Below are 24,449 nucleotides of genomic sequence, written 5' to 3' on the forward strand. Positions count from 1 at the left end.
TCGTCTAAAGCGTGGCTGAGCTTGCTGATTGGTCACATTTGAAAAATCTGTTACTGACGCAGTGGAGGGAACGTTTGAACATCGAATTTTGTATAGGCAACGGCGTCGCGGAATTAAACTAAAACACCTCAACATGATTAGGCAAGCGTAAGTGTTTTATACCCATTTTCTACTGTAGTTATATTAGACCGATAACGCATTTTTAAAGACCCGTTTATTAACATATAAGCGAGTTTGTTTTCATATGAAAGTCTTTGAGTGGTTTTAGCAGACATTTGTTAACTAGTTAGTGTTAACGTTACTCACCGCCCGTCGCGTTTTCACGCTATTAATCCATTGTTTGTACTTCAGGCTCAGCTCATAATCCCGCTTTACGTCTTACGTTTTCTGTTTATAGCAGTAGTTTGATTATTTGTTATCCCTATTATTATCAACTAACGTTATGTTGTTTAACGTTACGTTATGTTGTTTATGTTGGTAAAAATCAGTGATGTAATGAGCTTATTGCATTTTCCTATCATAACTCCGAAAGTGTATAGATAGTTGGGATTCTCTTTCAACCATGCTCGTTTTACTTGAACTATAACATTACTTGTTTGTTGAGTGATGTATGAATTTTCCGGTTTGTAACAGGAAGGGCAAGACCCCCCGCCGCCCTCCAAAAAAGCCTTCCAACAACCAGAAGGACCCTGTTGGAGTATGTTGTAACTTTTTGTTCTCATTAGGGTAATGACAGTCATGATCAGCATATTAATTCGATATGTGTTTGCAGGTGTATTGTCGCGTGCGGCCACTGGGTGCAGAAGATGAGGAATGCTGTATCGAGGTTATAAGCAACACCACCATTCAGTTACATGCCCCTGATGGGCTCAAAGCCAACAGAAATGGTGAATTCAAAGAGGTGAGTGCCTGTCTGCTCTCATATTGCCAGTTAGGATGATTTAAAACACAGTTTTCTTCTAATTTTTATTAGGAGTTATGTCATACCTCTCCAATCCTGTTTGCCTTATTCTTCTGTGCAACACAAAGGCATATTTTGTTTATTGGTAGCACTTTTCTATATCATGAAAGTATTGGGGTTGCTAAACTTTAAAAGTGCCAGTAAAAGCACCATAAACATGGTCAGTATGACTTGTTTGCTGTTTTGAGTCTGCAAAACTTTGTATCATTTTTGTGCTGCTTGAAAAGGTCAAGGTCTAGAACAACATGAAAACAAAACTATCCCTTTGAAGCTTATGCAGGGTTTATGTGGGTCTTGGTGTTAATTTGCCCTTCCATAAACTAAGGCCTTAAATAGATCTTACATTGTAAAGGCCCGTTCACACCAAGAACGATAACTATATTAGCATCCACACCAGCGGACGATATTGTCTGTTTATTCCAAGTGTACGCTCGTCTGCCGCTTTAACATCAAGCTCATTATAGCAGGATTGATTGTGATTGGCTGTTAGTTTTTTATTGTTCATCAGCTGGAGAAAAAAAATGTTCTGAAAGTGATTCCAATGATGTTGTTTCTCTGTGCCTTTATCGTTATAGCTGTGGTGTGGACTCTGCTATTCTTTAAAATTGAGAACGATTTCTGGAACTATATCTTTATTGTTATCGTCTTTGGTGTGAACAGGCCTTAAGCAGTGTTGTGCAAGTTACTTCCAAACTGTAATACATTATGGATTACTTGTTACTGTTATTTAAAAGTAATTCCTTACCTTACAACACTACTGTCTCAGAACTGTAATGCGTTACATGACTCCTGTATTACTTTTGAGTTGCTTTCACCAAAATAACTACAGAAGTAGAACTTAACATTCTAAAATGACAAAATGTACTGCAGAGCATTTTATATCCAGTAGAGGATATATGGTGTAGCATAATGACTGTGGGCTGTCCAGGCTACTAACAATATAGCTATAATTGGCCAAGTGAAGGCTCAAGACAATGCAAGAAAGGATGACAGCCAGAATCGCAAACGATACAAGTCTGTTAAAAGTATGGTAGAGGTAAAGTGATTATCTGGCAATATCTGTGAATAGCTTGGGTCTATTCATATTAGACACAACAGGACTATATGTAAACTCTAATGCCATGACAAGAATTAGTTTTTATTTACAAACTTAGACACCACACGCGGCTATTGACTGACCACGAACAGGAAATAGAACTTACTTGCGGCATTTTTGATTCGTTAATATCTCGCAGTCTTGCTGTTTTTTTATTTTCTTTGAACAATTAAATTTTAGGCTAAACGTGCGTTGTAACGCATGCGTTACTGAACATGTACCGAGTAAAATATTACTGAAAACGAATTAGTAATGCCTTACACTACTGCGTTACAGCAAAAAGTAATCAGTTATTGTAATGCATTACTTTTGTTACGCGTTACTCCCAACACTGGCCTTAAGTCTTAAATTCATAAAGTTGTGGCATTACATTTGCAGATGCATAATAAAGATATGAAGCCTTGTTTTCTGAGGAATTGAACAATAAGATAATTTAATCAAATCTTTTAATGGGGTATTAAAACTAGTTAAATTAAGTGTATTTTTCTGAGCCCGCTGGCAGATATTTGTTCGTTTTAAGCATAAACTCACAATTTCTCAAAACAAGACATGTAATTTTGCTTTTTAAGTAAATGTATTTTGATGTAAGAATCTTTAAACTTTTTTTTGCATGTACAGCAAAAGTTATGGTTATTTCCATATTGTAGTGGTTGGGAACAGTTATTCAAGCCTCTTTTTTCAATTAATTTTTGTACAATGAAATGAAGTATTGGAGGTTTGTTGGTTGCGTTTTTATACTTTGAAATATTGCTAATACAACTCATTATGTGCTTCCTAGATGTTCATTTACATATTGATGTGTTATAATCCCTTTAACTATGATGAACTATAATTGTCTTCTAGACACAATATTCCTTCAAAAAAGTGTTTGGAATTAAAACGACACAGAGGGAATTATTTGCAGATGTTGCCAAACCTCTAGTAGAAGACCTCATTCACTGTAAAAATGGTAAATATACTTTTCTGTGTGCTTGTAGATGATGATGATGATTTATTATTTAAAAACACTCCGACTGACAGCAGTTTTCTTTTTAAACTAGGTCTGTTGTTCACCTACGGTGTCACTGGCAGTGGTAAAACTTACACAATGACTGGCTCACCTGGTCAAGGTGGGCTGCTCCCACGTTCACTCGACATGATCTTCAACAGCATCGGCCCCTACCAGGCCAAGAGATATGTAAGCAAATTCATCAAGTACTTTTATTCAGTTATGTAAAATTAATTTTCCATCCTTGAGCTATCTTGATGTTTCCCTCATCAGGTTTTCAAGCCTGATGATAAAAATGGCATGGAGGTACAGAATCAGGTAGATGCGCTCTTGGACCGACAGAAGCGAGACAGCCAGACATCTGTACCAAAGACCCCAACAACAAGGTTAATTCAAGTAATTAAAGGTGCAGTAGGAGATCTTGGAAAATGCTAACTTTAGCCTGACAGCACTGAAAGCGAACGTCCCACCCTCCCTGCAATCGCCGTCCAAAGCCACGCCCCCGAACGCATTTACGCTCTCAGACCAGAGACAACATTCCTACAATAGGCTACATCAGTAGTTCCCAATTCCAGCCCATGTTCCGAAGTGATGTAAACTTAAACGGATTTCACCCGCTCAGGGAGTAGGGAGCAATGAACACTGTAGGGATCATATCGATCACAGTTCATGCAGGTAGCTCACTTCTAACGAGCTAGCGCGAGGACTGGATTAACCGCTGGTTTTTAACTTTAAAAGTACTACAATACCAGGAAGGAAGATCGGGTTGTTGATGTTTGCCTTCCATCCTCGCTCTGTCTGCAGTCTGCACAGCATGCGTAAACGCGCTGATGATGTATCCTGTCTGCTGCGAACAGGGTGCTCAGAGGTATGCTAATACATACGTTGACGGGCAGGTAGGAAAGCATATTAAAACGCTCAGTGCGAGTTTTGATTGGACAAACATTTCTTGATCCTGCGCCTTCCACAGAATATACAAATACAGACAAATACATTTAGACCACTTAATTTAATGATTGCTATCGGGATGTGAAGAGACTTTCAACCAGCATTACAAAAAAACAATTTCTGAAGACCATCACCTATTGCACCTTTAAAGTTACAAATTGCCTGATCTGTTTTAAATTAAATATAGTGAGTTTATATGCTGTTCTTGTTTTGTAGGCGAATTGACCCTGAGTTTGCTGACATGATCAGTCCAGAGGAGGCTTGTAAGGCAGGTGAAGTGGATGAAGATAGCAGCTACAGTGTCTTTGTCTCTTACATTGAGATTTACAACAACTATATCTATGATCTCCTGGAAGAGACTCCCTTTGACCCAATAAAGCCCAAGTAAGTTGGCTAATATGTTTTTACTGTATTTTTGATTCAATAAATACAGCCTTTGTCAGCATAAGAGCCTTCTTTCCAAAAAATTGTATCGACCCCAAATGTTTGAATGATAGTCTATATAAAAAAATTCAGATCTACTTTGATTGGTTGTGTCCGTAGTACCAATTTGTGGGTAACCAATACTTCTTTACTTAAATATTTACTCCATTAAATTTTTACATTGAGAACTGACACCAAAATGATTTAGGTTTAGTCCCATTAATATTTTTTTCATTTAGTTATCTATGCACTTAGAATTAATTGTTTTTTCATTAGGTGGAATGGTGCAGGCACACCTCTGAGAAACACCATTGAGTTCATGTACGTGGCCAATGAAATCCATTCATAGATGGACTTGCTGCCTTTTGATAATGATATTCTTTCCTTTGTGTAGCTGTTCTGCGCGTCCTGGCTTATGCTTTCAAGTGCTTCAAGGGTGTCTGTATGCGCTTTGTCTTGTGCTTTTGTTTTACTTGCTGGTAGGCGCCCATGCAGAGATTGAGCTTTGTTGCCTACTCTGTAGTTACAGAAATGTTATCATACTGTATTTCGCATTTCAGACCACCCCAATCCAAAATACTGCGTGAAGATCAAAATCACAACATGTATGTGGCTGGGTGCACTGAAGTTGAAGTCAAGTCAACAGAGGAAGCTTTTGAAGTCTTTTGGAGAGGTAAGCTGATGTAGATGTTAAGTTTTTTTTTTTTTTTTTTAAATGTTAAGGGGGTCATATGATGCGCTTTCAATTTTTCCTTTCTCTTTGGAGTGCTACAAGCTCTTGGTGCATAAAGAAGATCTGTAAAGTTACAAAGACTAAAGTCTCAAATCCAAATCTTTCTTTATGAAAGTTAAGAGTCAACCACGCCTACATAAAACGGCTCGTTCTAACACGCACCCACATGTCTACGTCACTATGTGGGAAGATTTGCATAACGCCGCCCAAATGTTCACACAAAGAAAGAAGGCGTAACTTTTATTCTCGCTGTAGTATTGTTGCTGCCGCCATGTTGAGAAGTGGTTCTGTGTGCTTTGTTGTGAAAGCAAAACTACTTTGGCCTTCCAAAATTTCATGCTGTGGATCGCCGGATCGGCTTTCACCGTGGACGAAGCGGGGTCCAGCCCGGGGTGGTCTCATGTGGTTGCCGCAAGCCCACCAGCTGCTCCTTCGTCGAATCTGCCGGGCCCGCCGCCGCTCACTCAGGCCCACCAAGGCATGGTTTTATGCTTACGTGGTGCGATGCAACCCAACGTGAAAAAAAGACAGTATAAGACAGCGGTGGCGAACTCCGGTCCTGGAGAGCCACAGCCCTGCAGAGTACAGCTCCAACCCTAATTAAAACTCACCTGCCTGTAGTCACCTTTCTAGTAACCCTTCAGACCTTGATTAGCTTGTTCAGGTGTTTGATTAGGGTTGAAGCAAAACTCTGCAGGGCTGCGACTCTCCAGGACCGACGTTCGCCACCCCTGGTATAAGTCATTATAATCCGTAATAATGTCCCCACTGGATGTAACAAATGCCTCGTTTATAATGGGTTTTAATGGTTTTTGTTTCGTCGCTACAGCCGGGACACGACATCACAGTATGGTAAGGGGCGTAACATTTCTGTCACACACTTGAGGTATTCGGCCAATCACAACGCACTAGATAGCTGGCTAATCAGAGCACACCTCGCTTTTCATACCGATGAGCTTTGTAAAAATCGACACGTTTCAGAAAGGCGGGGCATAGAGGAGAAACAATTTACAGTATGTGGAAAAAATTTTTTTATTTATTTTTTTTTTAACCTTAAACCGCATAAACACATTTCATTACTCCATATACACAAAATAATGTTCTTTTTAGCAACATCATATGACCCCTTTAATGGTTTTATTTGTAGTTAGCGCACATGGCTATTTTAGTATGAGATCTTTTGTTTTCTGAACACAGGTCAGAAGAAGCGCAGGATTGCAAACACGCAATTGAACCGTGAGTCCAGCCGCTCTCACAGTGTGTTCATTATTAAATTGGCACAAGCACCTCTGGATGCAGATGGAGACAATGTGCTTCAGGTCAGATTTCAAGACTTTATTTTTTGGAAGAAACATTTTTGTAAACTAAAAATATAAATTTTAATACTAATGCCATTTGATTCAAGGTTAACCTCTGTTATTCAGATACATATGAAGTGTCAGAAGTTTAGTACCAAAAAAAAAACATGCAGTGTTCCTGTTTCTGATCTTGCTGCTGGACTGATGAATGTGACATTTGTAGGGGTTTGGCACCCCGTAGTGATAAGTTTGTCAAAGTTAAAGGGTTAGTTCACCCAAAAATGAAAATTAGGTTGTGTTTTACTCACCCCCGAGGCATCCTACGTGTATATGACTTTCTTCTTTTAGACTAATCCAGTTGGATTTAGGTTAAAAATTGTCCTGGCTATTCCAAGCTCTATCATTGCAGTCAGCGGGTGTTGCAGTGCTTCAGTCCAAAAGAAGTGAAATAAGCGCCCATCCATAAACGGCTTGGCGCAAGCTAGATTAAAGTAATTATTACGTTTTGAATATGGATATATTTCTTACAAAACGCAATGCTTACGATTCACTACAGGAGGCCTTTGTTCACCCCCCGGAGTCATGTGAGAGACTTTTATTTTAATTTTTTTATGGATTGGTGCTTTTTATTTCTCTTCTTTTGGACTGATGCATGCAACACCCGCTAAGTGGCATTAAACGGCTTGGAAGATCAAAAACAATTTTTTATATAACTCCGACTGGATTCGTCTGAAAGAAGAAAGTCATATACACCTAGGATGGCTCTGGGGTGAGTAAAACACAACCTAATTTTAATTTTTCGGTGAACTAACCCATTAAGTCTGATAAAGCATTTGAATGAATCCTGTTTATTTGATTCTTTTAAAGTGTTTAAATTATTCATGAGATGTTAAAGAAATAGTTCACCCAAAAATTTTAATTGTAATTTAGTCACCCATGTTCCAAACTCACAAGGCTCAAAGCATAAATGAAGATATTTTTAATGAAACCTGAATGGTTTTTGTCTCTCCATTTAAAGTTTCGGGTGTTGCAGTGCTTCAGTCCAAAAGAAGTGAAATAAGCGCCCATCCATAAACGGCTTGGCGCAAGCTAGATTAAAGTAATTATTACGTTTTGAATATGGATATATTTCTTACAAAACACAATGCTTACGATTCACTACAGGAGGCCTTTGTTCACCCCCCGGAGTCATGTGAGAGACTTTTATTTTAATTTTTTTATGGATTGGTGCTTTTTATTTCTCTTCTTTTGGACTGATGCATGCAACACCCGCTAAGTGGCATTAAACGGCTTGGAAGATCAAAAACAATTTTTTATATAACTCCGACTGGATTCGTCTGAAAGAAGAAAGTCATATACACCTAGGATGGCTCTGGGGTGAGTAAAACACAACCTAATTTTAATTTTTCGGTGAACTAACCCATTAAGTCTGATAAAGCATTTGAATGGATCCTGTTTATTTGATTCTTTTAAAGTGTTTAAATTATTCATGAGATGTTAAAGAAATAGTTCACCCAAAAATTTTAATTGTAATTTAGTCACCCATGTTCCAAACTCACAAGGCTCAAAGCATAAATGAAGATATTTTTAATGAAACCTGAATGGTTTTTGTCTCTCCATTTAAAGTTTATTCCACTGAAACTATGACTCTTTAACTGCATCATCTGTTTGCATGATGCACAAGATTGGCTTCCCTTTGCCATATTTGATGTGCTCTGTGCATTGATTAATGCTCATATGTGAATGAATGTATAAATTAAATCTCTTCATATAAAGTGATTGTCACTTTGTGGAAACTTGGATACGTTTTGAATATGGATATATTTCTTACAAAACGCAATGCTTACGATTCACTACAGGAGGCCTTTGTTCACCCCCCGGAGTCATGTGAGAGACTTTTATTTTAATTTTTTTATGGATTGGTGCTTTTTATTTCTCTTCTTTTGGACTGATGCATGCAACACCCGCTAAGTGGCATTAAACGGCTTGGAAGATCAAAAACAATTTTTTATATAACTCCGACTGGATTCGTCTGAAAGAAGAAAGTCATATACACCTAGGATGGCTCTGGGGTGAGTAAAACACAACCTAATTTTAATTCGGTGAACTAACCCATTAAGTCTGATAAAGCATTTGAATGAATCCTGTTTATTTGATTCTTTTAAAGTGTTTAAATTATTCATGAGATGTTAAAGAAATAGTTCACCCAAAAATTTTAATTGTAATTTAGTCACCCATGTTCCAAACTCACAAGGCTCAAAGCATAAATGAAGATATTTTTAATGAAACCTGAATGGTTTTTGTCTCTCCATTTAAAGTTTATTCCACTGAAACTATGACTCTTTAACTGCATCATCTGTTTGCATGATGCACAAGATTGGCTTCCCTTTGCCATATTTGATGTGCTCTGTGCATTGATTAATGCTCATATGTGAATGAATGTATAAATTAAATCTCTTCATATAAAGTGATTGTCACTTTGTGGAAACTTGGATTAAACTGCTTGATTCATATGGATTCCTTTTACAATGTCTTTATGAACTCTTTGAGGTGTTGTTGGAATGGAGTGATGGAAATATAAAGTTTCGCTAAAAATATCTGAATTTGTGTTGAAAACATTAATGCAAATTTTATGAATTTGGTCTAATGCAAGGGTGAGTAATTGACAATTTTCATTTTTGCAAGAACTACACCTTCAAATGTGACATTTTGGCCCTACATGTGGAGATGTTAGGCTCTCAATTGTGACAGCGAAACCACTGACAAACACTTAAAGATTTGTTGCTCCTTTTTCAGGATAAGAGTCAGGTAAATGTGAGCCAGTTGTGTCTGGTGGATCTGGCTGGCAGTGAACGCACCAGCAGAACCTAATTTTAATTTTTCGGTGAACTAACCCATTAAGTCTGATAAAGCATTTGAATGAATCCTGTTTATTTGATTCTTTTAAAGTGTTTAAATTATTCATGAGATGTTAAAGAAATAGTTCACCCAAAAATTTTAATTGTAATTTAGTCACCCATGTTCCAAACTCACAAGGCTCAAAGCATAAATGAAGATATTTTTAATGAAACCTGAATGGTTTTTGTCTCTCCATTTAAAGTTTATTCCACTGAAACTATGACTCTTTAACTGCATCATCTGTTTGCATGAATTAATGCTCATATGTGAATAAATGTATAAATTAAATCTCTTCATATAAAGTGATTGTCACTTTGTGGAAACTTGGATTAAACTGCTTGATTCATATGGATTCCTTTTACAATGTCTTTATGAACTCTTTGAGGTGTTGTTGGAATGGAGTGATGGAAATATAAAGTTTCGCTAAAAATATCTGAATTTGTGTTGAAAACATTAATGCAAATTTTATGAATTTGGTCTAATGCAAGGGTGAGTAATTGACAATTTTCATTTTTGCAAGAACTACACCTTCAAATGTGACATTTTGGCCCTACATGTGGAGATGTTAGGCTCTCAATTGTGACAGCGAAACCACTGACAAACACTTAAAGATTTGTTGCTCCTTTTTCAGGATAAGAGTCAGGTAAATGTGAGCCAGTTGTGTCTGGTGGATCTGGCTGGCAGTGAACGCACCAGCAGAACCCGAGCAGAGGGCAACCGTCTCCGTGAAGCAGGTCAGGCAGCAGCACAAAGAACTACTTTTATTACCTTCAGGATTTCAGTGTTATGGTTTATATGATGGGTATGGGTTTCTTTTTCTCACAGGCAACATCAATCAATCTTTAATGACTCTGCGCACATGTATTGAGGTACTGAGGGAGAATCAGATGTGTGGCACAAACAAGGTATGTGAGAGATTAACTGACCATATGATTGGTTAAAAATGTTAGAAACCTCATAGGCTCTCTTGACTTTTGTCCTCAGATGGTTCCGTACAGGGACTCCAAAGTGACCCATCTATTCAAGAACTACTTTGATGGGGAAGGCAAAGTGAGGATGGTCGTGTGTGTAAATCCAAAAGCTGATGATTATGAGGAGACCTTAGTAAGCAATATTAACAGGTCAAAAGGTGCATTGTTCCACTTCAGATTTATTTTAGTTGCACTGACATTTTGGTTTCTCATCTGTGTAGCTGGTGATGCGCTTTGCTGAGATGACTCAGGAGGTTGAAGTGGCCCGGCCTGTTGACAGGCCCATCTGTGGCTTTGCTGCTGGTCGCCGACAGAGAAACCAGGCCTTCAAAGATGAGCTTACCCACAGGCTGGAAGAACGTGGTGGTCCTGTAGATGGAGGTATTTTTGTGTGTGTGCTTGCATATTATTCTCTCTCACAATGTGCGTTAACATTAAAAATTTGCATTTTCTTTAACATGCCGGACTCCATCCGAAAGTCTCATATTGTTAGTTAGTTTTTTTGGGGGGGTAATGTTAATTATGTGATGTGTTCTGTTACAGAGTCTCCAACAGTATTGAACCAACTACTTCAGTCGTTCCATCCACTTCCTCCCTGTGAGATCTCTGGCCCTAATGATGATGTTACACTGCCCAGACTCATTGACGCCCTGGAGAAGAGACACAAGATTCGAAAGCTGATGGTTGAGGAGTACAATAAAACTGGTAAAATCACTTTATTGAGAGCTGTTTAAATGGTCTTTGCAACATTTTTGCAAATTTCTGGTGGCAATTCTGCAAAATTTGCATTTTCTTTAACATGCCGGACTCCATCCGAAAGTCTCATATTGTTAGTTTTTTTGGGGGGGGTAATGTTAATTATGTGATGTGTTCTGTTACAGAGTCTCCAACAGTATTGAACCAACTACTTCAGTCGTTCCATCCACTTCCTCCCTGTGAGATCTCTGGCCCTAATGATGATGTTACACTGCCCAGACTCATTGACGCCCTGGAGAAGAGACACAAGATTCGAAAGCTGATGGTTGAGGAGTACAATAAAACTGGTAAAATCACTTTATTGAGAGCTGTTTAAATGGTCTTTGCAACATTTTTGCAAATTTCTGGTGGCAATTCTGTTTCAGCCAACATGCTGAAGTCTGTGCTTCAAGAGCAAGACAGCAACCTTCTCTCCAAGGAGAACTTCATCCAAGAGCAACGTGGCCGGCTTGGTGAAAAGGACAAAATGATCCAAAACCAGAAGAATGAGATTGATCGTCTGGAAAAGAAATCCAAAATGCTGGAGTACAAGGTATTTGCACCATCATTGAGTCAGGATAAAAAATATATAATATTTCACAATATTACTATTTTTGTTGTATTTTTGATCAAATGCTGCCTTGGTTGAGCATAAGAGTCCCCTTGAAGATTACATTTTACAAACCCCGAACTTTGAACGGTAGCGTTTGTCTACACAGTCTGGCATTCACAATACAATTTAAGCTATGATAATTATGGTTTGAATGACAACTGTTTTTTCCAACAAATCTTGACTAACAAAAGTGTTGAATGTGGCCTCTGTAATGCATCTTCAATGTTACTCTGTATGCAGATTGACATTCTACAGAAAACCACCAACATCTATGAGGAGGACAAACGATCTCTACAGCACGAACTGGAGAGCAGAGAACAGCGGCTGCAGAGGGAAATGTCTGAAAAGAGACGCATGGAAACGCGCATGCAGGGCATCGTCACTGACGCCAAGCTTAAGTGGGAGAAGGAGTGTGTGAGTGTCTTCCCATAGACCATATATGTGGAACAAGATGCTTTTTTTTTTTTTTTTGTACAATTTAATTTGTTAGTGGTGTGATACAATGCAAGATTTGTTTGTTTGTGCTCCACAGGAGAGGCGGGTAAATGCTAAGCAGCTGGAAATGCAGAATAAGCTGTGGGTGAAGGATGAGAAACTCAAACAGCTCAAAGCCATTGTGACTGAGGGAAAGACGGAGAACCGGCAGCCACAGCGGCCCTCCAGAGAAAAGGACAAAGTGCCTGCCAAGAGATCTGTTTCCCCGTCACCTGTTCCTGTACGTTTAACTGACATGCGTTTCTAGACCGCCTGACCCTGAGATTTATGCCTAACCTAATCCACAAACCTCATCTTTATATGTCCATTCATGGTCTGCTATGCTCTGTGTCTGTGTAAAATTACCCTGAGCACTTTTTTTTTTTTTTTTTCCTGATTCCCACCTGTTTTTAATGCCATTTGAATGCTTTTTTTTATTTTTATATATATATATATATAAATGTACTGGTGTGTGTTGCATGCAAATCATGTGTGTACTAATCTCATGTCGCTTACAGTCTCTCTACAATGGCTCTCAGTCATCTCTCTCCTCCCTGGAGCCCATATATAACTTCTCTCAGACGGTCAGGCCAGATCCTCACTTCCCCAGACCAGGCAGTGTGTCTGTGGCCTCCTGCATCTCCGAGTGGGAGCAGGGTGTCCCGCACTCTCGTAGGCAGGGTAGCCAGTCGCCTCCAGACAGTAGGAAAAGAGCTCAGGGCCTTCCCGACAGTCTTAGGAGGAGGAGAGGCAGGTGCTGGGCCAGAGAGGTGCCTGTCCAGCCAGCAGAGGTAGACCTAGAGGAAACGGGTCACTGGGTCAGTAGAGTATCTTGCTGTAGTTGTAGGAAGAGCTTCAACAAGACATTAATATAGACTCATTGTAGCCTAATATAGACATTTTGATCCGTTTCTCAGCTGTATTAATTATGACCCAGAAGATCTATATGTAAAATAAGGTATTGTGTGCTGCTTATTTTAACCATGTAATGGCTTTGTTTTGCACTTTTAGACAAATAAATTTGAGTTTTCATCTTCTCAATGTCATCTCTTACTCCTCGCATAATTTAACTTGTCTAAAGTGTATGAAAAGCAATTGAGTTGTGTAAAAGTTGAAATTGTCAACATTTACAGCTTTAATATCTGTGTATTGAAAAGCATTTTTTTCATTTGGAGCTTGTTTGAATGGGAACGTATCTTCAGCTTTTTTCTTTCCTCTTAACAGCTTGGTACGTTTAGTTTGTGCTTCTGTAGAGATTGACTAACACACTCACACTTCAGCATGCTTAAGAACCGCCTTCTGTTTGTCTTACTGTGCTTGTGTTTTAATTGAATAGACTGGGCCGCTGGTTCGGCCTCTACACAGACGCTCGCACTCCGCAGGTGGGGAGAGGTGGGTTGATCATAAACCCACCACTAATGTGGACTTGGATACAGTTCTGCAGCCAAACATCCCCAATGCCATCAAAGTGAATGCTCCCAATGAGAAAGCTCTATCCAAGTGTGACAAGTACGTTCTGACACACCAGGAGTTTGCATCAGATGGAGAGATTCAGACCAAGCTAATCAAGGTAACTTCCTTTTTCTAGTGGTCTTCCTCTGGCTGATTTTGGTTGTCAGCTGAAACTAAAGTTTTTTTTGCTCTTTATCAGGGTGAAGTGTTCAAAACTAGAGGTGGAGGACAGGCTGTTCAGTTCACGGATATCGAAACGCTTAAGCAGGAAAACCCTGTTGCGGCCAGGTAATTGTATGACCACCAATACAATTCAAACTTGACAGCATATATTATTTCTAGGTCTCACAGTGAATGTTCTGTATTGTGATTTTTGATTGTAGCCGTAAGAGACGATCATCAGAGACTGGTCCGGATGGTGAGCCTATGGAAAGAAACTGGACTAATGTGGAGACAAGGGTAAGATACTGATATCCTCTAGCCAGGCGCAGGCACTGCACACTTAAAGACTTAATTGCCCATATTTAAAGGTCAACAAATACTTTTTTTGCTATTTTGAATGGGTGTGTGTTTATGTATTTTATAATATAAATGTTTTTCCTAACCTGTCTCTTGTCTTTATCTAGTGCTCTGTGGCAGTGGAGATGAGAGCTGGCTCAAACCTAGGACCTGGATACCAACATCACGGATATCCAAAGTAAGCTCTTTATTTGCATACAGTTTCACTTGTCTCCAGTCACACTGGTGAAAACCAGCTTTTTAAAAAAAATGTGCCTCAATTTTATTTTGTAGACGCAGAAAGCCTTGAGACTGCTCTAGTATTGCCATCACAGCAGAGTCCTTTCTTCTCGAAGCCTCTTATCACTGTGTGCAATAGCAAATTCACTTTATAATATTTAACTTTTTTAAAATGCTTTTATGGAAATTCTTTTTATAGAGGACTACACAAGTTCACCAAAGCTGTTTTTGTACTGCATTTTCTACCAGGGTGTTGCCATGTAAAATTCACATTTTGTGTAAGTGTGGGTCTGGGTGGGTTTCCAAACAAAGTGTTACAAATGTTTTGTTTTCTAACTGTCAAGCACATTAGGTATTTGTGTATTTATATATGTATGTATACTCTCTTGCATTTGGGCAGTTAGGACAGTCAAAGCATTTGCTGGTGTTTCTTTAAAAATCCTTTAGTAAAAGTCATTTTCATGACTTTAGTAGGCAGCACCTTGGAAAAGCACTCTTTCCATGTAGTTTCACTTGTATGATATTGCTGCAGACAAAACTGTTAATAAACAGCATGTGATCTACTTGTTTGGTTCATATAGTGGATTATTTTTTACATTAGCTATTCCGTTTTTCATTTTGGTCCATTTGCAATGGTGTAGTTCTCGGAGCACTCAATATGGTTCCATAAGGAAGCAGTAGATGGCAGCAGTGTTTAAAATATAGCGGGCCGGCCATGGGTAGTATTGTTTCATGTAGATAATGGATACTTTAAGAAGTATGCGACTTGTGAAGTAAACAGTGAAAAATAAAGGAAAAAATCCAAATGGAATGTTTTTGTCATCAAGGTGTAACTGTCATCATGTAAAAGGTGTGACTTAATTTCTTAAGAGGTATTTCACGCTAAAAGTGTGAATCTTATATGCATAAAATACTGGCCAAGAAATTAGCTTTAGCAATTTTATTATATTTTGTATAAGTGTTATTTCCATTACAAAATATTTTCATAAAATATCCATAATCTGCGAGGTGGTGGAAGTGTCATGTTTAGTTGTCCATGTGTGTGCAGTGACTATTAGTAGACAAAGTGTTTTAAGAGCTGTTTAGTCCACAGCCAGTAGTTGAAGAAACTTTTATGGTACCCTATTGACTTTACTGTGACTTACAAGGACCCATGTAAGACTCATTAAGAACATAAGTGCAAGAAAGTATTAAAATGACTTGTCAGTGGATGAATATTTAATTAAATGCATTAGTTATTAGCTTGTAATTCTGCTCACAAAATATCTTTTCGTTGCCTCTGCCTTAATGAGCAACAACATGCACGTCATTATTATAATAGTCTAAGGTCCAGTCCAAAAGAATTAAGCAGATTTTTCTTATGATTAAATTAAGTTGATAATCTGATAAAATTATAAAATTGTATTTATTAAATAATGCATCACTGAAATGTGAATGTGCCAGACATTGTCATCAGTGTTTTACTGAAATCATGCACTGTTGTTTGACCATGACCACAAGTGGACATGAGTATGACTAAAACAGATTCTAAATGCTTAGCTTTGATTTGGCCATTTCACCCCATTTGGCACTAACAAAAAAAAAAAAACTTTAGAACAGTTTTCTTTGTTGGAATTTGAGTCGTTGAGCTCTTTGTGTTTGGATGGTGCCATGCTTCTCTTTTTGATGAAATATTTAATACGGTATCGGTTTCACAAAGACATTGGATCAAAATAAGAATCGTCTAACCGTTCACACATCTCCCATATATGATATTATGAACACAAACATTTATGCATGTTATGATGGTTATGATGGAATTCATTTGTTGGATCAGTTGCAGAATTCACACTAAAATCACCAGTTTCTGAGGAAAATGAAGCTCCCCCTGAGAGTTTAACAGTACTTCACACACTAAGATTGTTGAATTATATTGCAGAAATTGCCTTTTTGCATAATAGACTTTAGCATAATAGCTAAACGGTTAAAAGGTTGTAAATGGTTAACAAATGGTCATTGGCTCTGGTTACCTTCCATCAAGCTTTCCAAAATGTAAGACTCCAGTCATCCTGCATGTATGTTGTGTTTGGTGGGTTACGGTTGGTTGTGTTTGGTTGGGAGTAAGATGTTAGAGGGTGATTGAGTGTTTGCTGCTTTGAGCAGAAGCAATTTTGTATCAGGTTAAAAGTGTGCCTGTGCGTACTGGTCAAGGGGATCGGAGCGGCAGCAGTTCTCCTGAAGTGGACCATGTCTAAAGAGTTTGGAGCCCAGACATTCCATTTCAAATGAGGCAAACTTCCTCCAAAATATTTCCCCGATATTTCAACTTCCTTCCTGGATTTACCTTTTTGATTAAAAAGATTGCTTACAAGGCCTGAACTGCAAATTTTATTTAGAAAGAATTTCGACTTTTACCACTCATTCCAACAGCAAGCTAGTGGACATTATGCAAAGGTTTTTCTACTGACTCGAGGATGTTTTTGTAACCGAGTCTGCTCTTATGTCTTTCTGCAGTGTTTAGGATTTCTTTTTTAGCCAAGAATAAAAACCTAGTCTTATTTCAGAAGATTAAACTATCTGGCCATTAATTGTACAATAACTGTCCTCTGTGACACATCTAAGTCTCAGTTCTGTAAAGAGAGCAGCTCATGGGCCCTGTTTCTCTCTCTATTAGCTCCACAGCCAAATCCTGATGGTGGATATCTCATCTGCACCTCTGACTCTATTTCAATTTGGAGGCACTAGATATTGACCAACATGGAGCGCCTCCAAGAGAGGGTCAAGGGCTCCAAGCAACGAGTAGACATTAAACTCACTTGTGCAAGCCATCAAGTGCTCTACTTTTTGACCATACGCAGTTCGATGAGCCACACTGCAATATAATCATTTGGCTCGGCTGGCAATGGCTCTGGAGCGAGAACGTTATGCTATGATAGAGCTTTAGATTACTGCATTAGGATTATGATCCAAAGAAGTGAGAGAAAGAATAAGAGAGAGATGCATGAGCAATGACTAGAAGACAACCACTCAGAGAGCACCTCGCTTGAAAATATAGCAATTTCAAGCCAATAAGCACTGATTGCTCACTTATGCTCTGGTGTGAAAGGAACTATTAGCACTGTAAAAAGCCTTCACTATTATGGTGAGCTTATTGATTTATGCATGTTGTAAGGTAGATTTGAAAAACAATTTTATGATAGTTGCATGTAATGTTTCCTTCATTTAAAAAAAAAAAAAAAAACTCAGTAAATTGATAATTTAAATGAAGGGGATTGTCTAATTGGGCTGATGTGTTGCGATTATACGAATCTACTACTCACTTTATCTCAGCAATCTCCTGTTACTGTAACTTTCATTTCTGGAATAAATGAATCACGGCTGACAGCAAATATCAAATATTGCAAACAAATAAATAAAATACATGGGGAAACATGGTGAAAAGATCATTAAATAAATAAAATAAGTGTACCTTTAAAATAAATAATCCCTTTGATACTCAATGTTTTAACCTTGCTAATAGTTAATTTGGTCTGAAAGGTTTCTCACTGCAAAAACAAAACTTAGAATTTTATATTTTGTCTAATTATTGTGTTGTGATGCATTCTTAATTTTATTAATCACGAACTGATTGGATGGTTAAAAATGGCATTTACATAAAAGAATAGAGTAAGACCTGAATGTGTGTTTCCTAAAACAATGCAGAAATAACAAGCCAAGTGACTTAAGTGGAAGAGAAAAATGATTTCAGCAGAAGAGCTCTTATTCTTATATTTTGATTAAAGATTACCAAGATAAAAGGTTGTTTGCAATAATGTGCACAAATGAATCACAATAGAAAGTAAATTATTTTGTGTTGACTTAAGAAAAGAAATGGAAGTACTTGAGAAATTTAATTTCCTATGATAAAACAAATTGGACCATGCCAGAGAACTACTTTCCAGAATGCAACCATAGTTATCTGGCTCATTTCTAAGGAAGGAAGTTCTTTTAACAAAGTGAAAGTGATCTCTATTTAATTGCTTAACCTGCAGAATACACAAAGAAATACTGGAGAACTGCCTGCTTGAATTCACACTAATTAGTCAGCTTGGCTTTTCAAAATAAATGATTGCATGGTTTATTTGCTATTTGGATGATTAATTCCTGCAAAGAGTCTTTTTTTTTTTTGTCCTCTGTGAGTCTATCGCTTGCCGCAGGAGAAACGGACACAAAATAATTTGGAGTATGGCAGACTGTCTAATGAGCTTCTCATCATTTCTTCACCACACCGAACCATTACAGATGCACATTTCTTCGTTTATTCTGTGCATATACACTCTCAGGAAAAAAAAAAAAAAGGTACAAACGCTGTCACTGGGGTGGTACGTTTTCAAAAGGCACACCTTTGTACCTAAAGAGTCCATTTTGGTACCTTAACAGTACAAACCCGATTCCAAAAAAGTTGGGACACTGTACAAATTGTGAATAAAAACAGAATGCAATGATGTGGAAGTTTCAAATTTCAATATTTTATTCAGAATAAGAATGCAACCATAGTTATCTGGCTCATTTCTAAGGAAGGAAGTTCTTTTAACAAAGTGAAAGTGATCTCTATTTAATTGCTTAACCTGCAGAATACACAAAGAAATACTGGAGAACTGCCTGCTTGAATTCACACTAATTAGTCAGCTTATGGCAGAGTATGGCAGACTGTCTAATGAGCTTCTCATCATTTCTTCACCACACCATTACAGATGCACATTTCTTCGTTTATTCTGTGCAAAAAAAAAAAAAGGTACAAACGCTGTCACTGGGGTGGTACGTTTTCAAAAGGCACACCTTTGTACCTAAAGAGTCCATTTTGGTACCTTAACAGTACAAACCCGATTCCAAAAAAGTTGGGACACTGTACAAATTGTGAATAAAAACAGAATGCAATGATGTGGAAGTTTCAAATTTCAATATTTTATTCAGAATACAACAGATGACATATCAAATGTTTAAACTGAGAAAATGTATAATTTTAAGGGAAAAATATGTTGATTTTAAATTTCATGGCATCAACACATCTCAAAAAAGTTGGGACAAGGCCATGTTTACCACTGTGTGGCATCCCCTCTTCTTTTTATAACAGTCTGCAAACGTCTGGGGACTGAGGAGACAAGTTGCTCAAGTTTAGGAATAGGAATGTTGTCCCATTCTTGTCTAATACAGGCCTTCTAGTTGCTCAACTGTCTTAGGTCTTCTTTGTCGCATCTTCCTCTTTATGATGCGCCAAATGTTTTCTATGGGTGAAAGATCTGGAATGCAGGCTGGCCATTTCAGTACCCAGATCCTTCTTCTACGCAGCCATGATGTTGTAATGGATGCAGTATGTGGTCTGGCATTGTCATGTTGGAAAACGCAAGGTCTTCCCTGAAAGAGACGACGTCTGGATGGGAGCATATGTTGTTCTAGAACTTGGATATACCTTTCAGCATTGATGGTGCCTTTCCAAATGTGTAAGCTGCCCATGCCACACGCACTCATGCAACCCCATACCATCAGACATGCAGGCTTCTGAACTGAGCACTGATAACAACTTGGGTTGTCCTTGTCCTCTTTAGTCCGGATGACATGGCGTCCCAGTTTTCCAAAAAGAACTTCAAATTTTGATTCGTCTGACCACAGAACAGTTTTCCACTTTGCCACAGTCCATTTTAAATGAGCCTTGGCCCAGAGAAAACGCCTGCGCTTCTGGATCATGTTTAGATATGGCTTCTTTTTTGACCTATAGAGTTTTAGCCGGCAACGGCGAATGGCACGGTGGATTGTGTTCACCGACAATGTTTTCTGGAAGTATTCCTGAGCCCATGTTGTGATTTCCATTACAGTAGCATTCCTGTATGTGATGCAGTGCCGTCTAAGGGCCCGAAGATCACGGGCATCCAGTATGGTTTTCCGGCCTTGACCCTTACGCACAGAGATTGTTCCAGATTCTCTGAATCTTTGGATGATATTATGCACTGTAGATGATGATAACTTCAAACTCTTTGCAATTTTTCTCTGAGAAACTCCTTTCTGATATTGCTCCACTATTTTTCGCCGCAGCATTGGGGGAATTGGTGATCCTCTGCCCATCTTGACTTCTGAGAGAGACTGCCACTCTGAGAGGCTCTTTTTATACCCAGTCATGTTGCCAATTGACCTAATAAGTTGCAAATTGGTCCTCCAGCTGTTCCTTATATGTACATTTAACTTTTCCGGCCTCTTATTGCTACACTTTCAACATTTGATATGTTATCTATATTCTATTGTGAATAAAATATAAGTTTATGAGATTTTGTAAATTATTCCATTCCTTTTTTACTCACAATTTGTACAGTGTCCCAACTTTTTTGGAATTGGGTTTGTACATATTAGTACCTAAAAGGTACAAAAGTGTACCTTTTGAAAAGGTACTGCCCCAGTGACAGCTTTTGTACCTTTTTTTTCTGAGAGTGTATGTAATCAGCCTGTGTACTCTGTTTATTTTCTCATGACTGCAGTTTAAATATTCAGTTTGCCCTTAATCACTCCTCTCCCATTTCAACCAGTGCCACAGATGCAGGTAAAATGGAAGATTTTCATCATGTCCTGTTGACTTGATCGGCGTTTGGTCTGACATGTAAACCAGGTGTCCAGGTGTAAACCTTGAGCTTCACGTCCTGTCACGTCAGTGGAGTCGTCTCTGGCGCACAGGCTGTTGCTGTTTTCCCATTTTTGGCTGATGTTATGAATCATGTAGACACTCAAGGAGTGGGTTGTCAACACTCAGTGTTTGGCATTATGCAGTGGAAATTTTCCTTCACATGCTGTAAACAAGTCTGCCATGCTGACTCTGTTAATCATTTAACCACCGGCACAAAGGCTGGTTATGGTGGTCAGCTGAGGAGGCTTTCTAGCAGCCTTTTAGCTGAATTAAATGAGGAGAGCCGGTTTTTCCTCTCTCATATCATGATGGCAATTTCCTATCAGGGGCGGTGTTGTTTAGAAAGGCATGTTGTGGTTGGTGGCGGTTGAACCGCAGATGAGGCTGCCCTTTAAAGGCCCATATACCTATCTGATGTGTCCTGGGGAGCAGTCACTGACATTAAAACTCAATTAGTGGACGACTCCGTAAATACTGCATGAGCCCGGCGCTTTGCTAATGAAGACCCAGAGCAGGGTACCCGCTCTACATCTTGATATGTCAGGACCGTGGCTGCGTGTGAGCCAGCGTGTCAGTCCAAAGGGAGGTTAAAATGCAGATGAGTGTTGACAGTCGGGTGCAATTGTCATTCAGCGCGTTTCATGTCCTCCTCGGGGTCTCATCTCACTTTACTGTGGTGCTTCACTCCTCTTTGGCTCCTGCTCATCATCACGCATACCAATATGCAGGGTAAATTGAGATATGAGCTGCATTTTAATATGAGCTGCACCGGGTCAGTCTATTTTGCCTTGTCCTGAGGCGCGTTCAGAGCGCTGACTGAAAATGTGTTCTGTATCGCCTGAACTGCCTCTGCTGCATGTGACCATCTAAAAATGCTCTATTTTTATTTCTAGTTTCTCATGAAACAAAAAGGGTGTAAGTTTAACACTTCCACCACTCTTTTTACTGATTATTAAATGGATAATTTGTCCAGAATTAAAATTGTCATTATTTACTAAACTCCTCATTCCAAACCCGTATATAGCACTAACGTTCTTCTGTGGAAGTTCTCTATGCTCCTTTTGTCATTATAGTGAATAAAACTATTATTGGAGTATTGCAAGAAAATGCTATTTGAGTCTTTCTCCTTCAAAATTTTACATTTAATTCAATGTGTTACTTGTCGATTCTTTGTAATTATTTGCGAACGTTTTACAAAAAAATACTATTTTAGTATTTCTACTTTTAAAAATGTACTAGCAATTTCTTGTAAATTGCTTGTTCTTGTATATTGTGCCAATAATTGGGGGTACATTTTACAAAATATACTATTTCAGTATTTCTACAAAAAAAAATCACTATAAATCAATGTTAATTGTCAATTCTTTATAAATATTTGTCAAATTCACTACCAATTTCTTGCAAGTTGCTTGTTCTTGAATATTGCGCCAATAATTGGAGTATTACAAAAAATATATATATTTTAGTATTTCTACTTCAAAATCTCACTATAATTTAATGTTACTTGTCGATTCTTTGTAATTATTAATAACATTTTCTAGACATTTCTAAGTGAAAACCGTTTCTATATTAAATTTTTTTTTTAAATTGTGGAAACCAGAGGGCTGTCAAGCTCCAACAAAAACACCCTAAAATAAGTCCATATGCATTATATTCCAAGTGTTTGGGAGTCATGATAGCTTGTTTAAGAAACAGGATAAAATTCATCTGGCCTGATAGCCGTGGTCACCATTCACTTTCACTATAAAAAAACGCAACTATTCTGCTTTAAATAATTAATGACATGAGGGTGAATAAATGAACAGAATTTTCATTTTTGGTTGAACTATCCCTTAAACAGATACTGGTAAATATTATTTTATGGAGCTAATGGGTTCCTGCCAGACATCTGTATGGAACTTTTCATTATATTTTGAAATGTAATTATCTTTGTAAAAATGAGACAGACAAAATATACTATTTCAGTATTTCTACAAAAAAAAATCACTATAAATCAATGTGTTAATTGTCAATTCTTTATAAATATTTGTCAAATTCACTACCAATTTCTTGCAAGTTGCTTGTTCTTGAATATTGCGCCAATAATTGGAGTATTACAAAAAAAAATATATATTTTAGTATTTCTACTTCAAAATCTCACTTTAATGTTACTTGTCGATTCTTTGTAATTATTAATAACATTTTCTAGACATTTCTAAGTGAAAACTGTTTCTATATTAAATTTTTTTTTTAAATTGTGGAAACCAGAGGGCTGTCAAGCTCCAACAAAAACACCCTAAAATAAGTCCATATGCATTATATTCCAAGTGTTTGGGAGTCATGATAGCTTGTTTAAGAAACAGGATAAAATTCATCTGGCCTGATAGCCGTGGTCACCATTCACTTTCACTATAAAAAAACGCAACTATTCTGCTTTAAATAATTAATGACATGAGGGTGAATAAATGAACAGAATTTTCATTTTTGGTTGAACTATCCCTTAAACAGATACTGGTAAATATTATTTTATGGAGCTAATGGGTTCCTGCCAGACATCTGTATGGAACTTTTCATTATATTTTGAAATGTAATTATCTTTGTAAAAATGAGACAGCGATTCTCTTACTAGAAGGATATTTGTTCAAAAAGAGGAACGTTACAATCGACAGATCCGGTGCAAATGCCAAAAACTCATAATAAAAACACGGATGTCTTCCAGCATAAGCAACATATGAAAAGTAGTTTCCACAGAATAAATATCCTTTCATGTGTATCACAATATGAGGATGAATGAACTGTTCATTATTTTCCCCTCAGGGTCTTTGTTTCTGACAGTGCTTTAACTCTCTGCAGCTGAAGTCTAGTGCATGTGCAGCCCACACTCTAACAGGCTGTGACCTCGCAGCGGTGACAGTCTGCCAGAACTGATTCCCGTTGACTCACTTTTGCTGAACACTGCGAGCCCTTCACAGAGTTGCATGGTTACACGGCTTGTTGGTTTCATCCAGTTACTTTTTTGCAGGTGGGCGAGAGACCTGTTTGCATGGTAGCATGCAAGCTACCTTCAACAAACATACGATTCTACTATTAAATGAAATTCTTTATCTGGCTAAATCTTAATCAGAATCTCAATTAAAGTGATAGCAACAAACTGGAATGCATCTACACAAAAACTGATTAAAAAAAGAAAAAGAAAAACATTTAAAATCAGCATGAAATCTTTTGTTAATGCATGATATTGATCCTACTGTGAACGATTCATCCATGCACCTTTTTTTTTTTGGTGCTCAGAATTTTTTTTTTAAAATGTCAACTCGACTTTCTGTTGCTTTATGCCAGATTTCTCCAGTTATTTAGTCTACTTAAACCTTTGAGCATGTATTCAGGTCTGCCTCCATCCAATCAACAACTGATGGATTTGAAGTGTTTCACTTGTATGTACATTGCGATAAGAAAGAAAAAAAAATTGCCTCATTTGCTACATCGCAATTTCAACCAAACATGTATACCACAT

At 37.9% G+C, this 24,449-nt stretch overlaps 1 protein-coding gene across 1 annotated transcript; it reads left to right on the forward strand.

Moving 5' to 3' along the window:
• Nucleotides 1–13: 13 nt before the first annotated feature.
• Nucleotides 14–14,888, forward strand: LOC107583756 (kinesin-like protein KIF23). Its single transcript, XM_016270059.1, has 24 exons — nucleotides 14–147; nucleotides 634–697; nucleotides 773–901; nucleotides 2,901–3,006; nucleotides 3,098–3,234; nucleotides 3,319–3,431; nucleotides 4,210–4,377; nucleotides 4,693–4,737; nucleotides 4,977–5,089; nucleotides 6,347–6,468; nucleotides 9,977–10,079; nucleotides 10,171–10,250; nucleotides 10,330–10,449; nucleotides 10,538–10,697; nucleotides 10,860–11,021; nucleotides 11,438–11,604; nucleotides 11,905–12,078; nucleotides 12,197–12,379; nucleotides 12,657–12,956; nucleotides 13,475–13,708; nucleotides 13,790–13,878; nucleotides 13,974–14,049; nucleotides 14,217–14,287; nucleotides 14,383–14,888. Exons 1-24 carry the CDS (start codon nucleotides 134–136, stop codon nucleotides 14,396–14,398), a joined length of 2,946 nt encoding a protein of 981 aa, XP_016125545.1. The 5' UTR covers nucleotides 14–133; the 3' UTR covers nucleotides 14,399–14,888.
• The last annotated feature ends 9,561 nt before the right edge of the window (nucleotides 14,889–24,449 follow it).

The sequence above is a fragment of the Sinocyclocheilus grahami genome, unplaced genomic scaffold (genome assembly GCF_001515645.1).
Source record: "Sinocyclocheilus grahami isolate Dianchi unplaced genomic scaffold, SAMN03320097.WGS_v1.1 scaffold55.1, whole genome shotgun sequence".
In the NCBI taxonomy this organism is placed as follows: domain Eukaryota; kingdom Metazoa; phylum Chordata; class Actinopteri; order Cypriniformes; family Cyprinidae; genus Sinocyclocheilus; species Sinocyclocheilus grahami.

Excerpts from the sequence above, each read along its gene's own strand:
- LOC107583756 (XM_016270059.1), top strand. Across the intron at positions 5,090-6,346 it reads TTTTGAAGTCTTTTGGAGAG|GTCAGAAGAAGCGCAGGATT; the intron begins GTAAGCTGATGT and ends TTCTGAACACAG. Across the intron at positions 11,022-11,437 it reads TGAGGAGTACAATAAAACTG|CCAACATGCTGAAGTCTGTG; the intron begins GTAAAATCACTT and ends ATTCTGTTTCAG.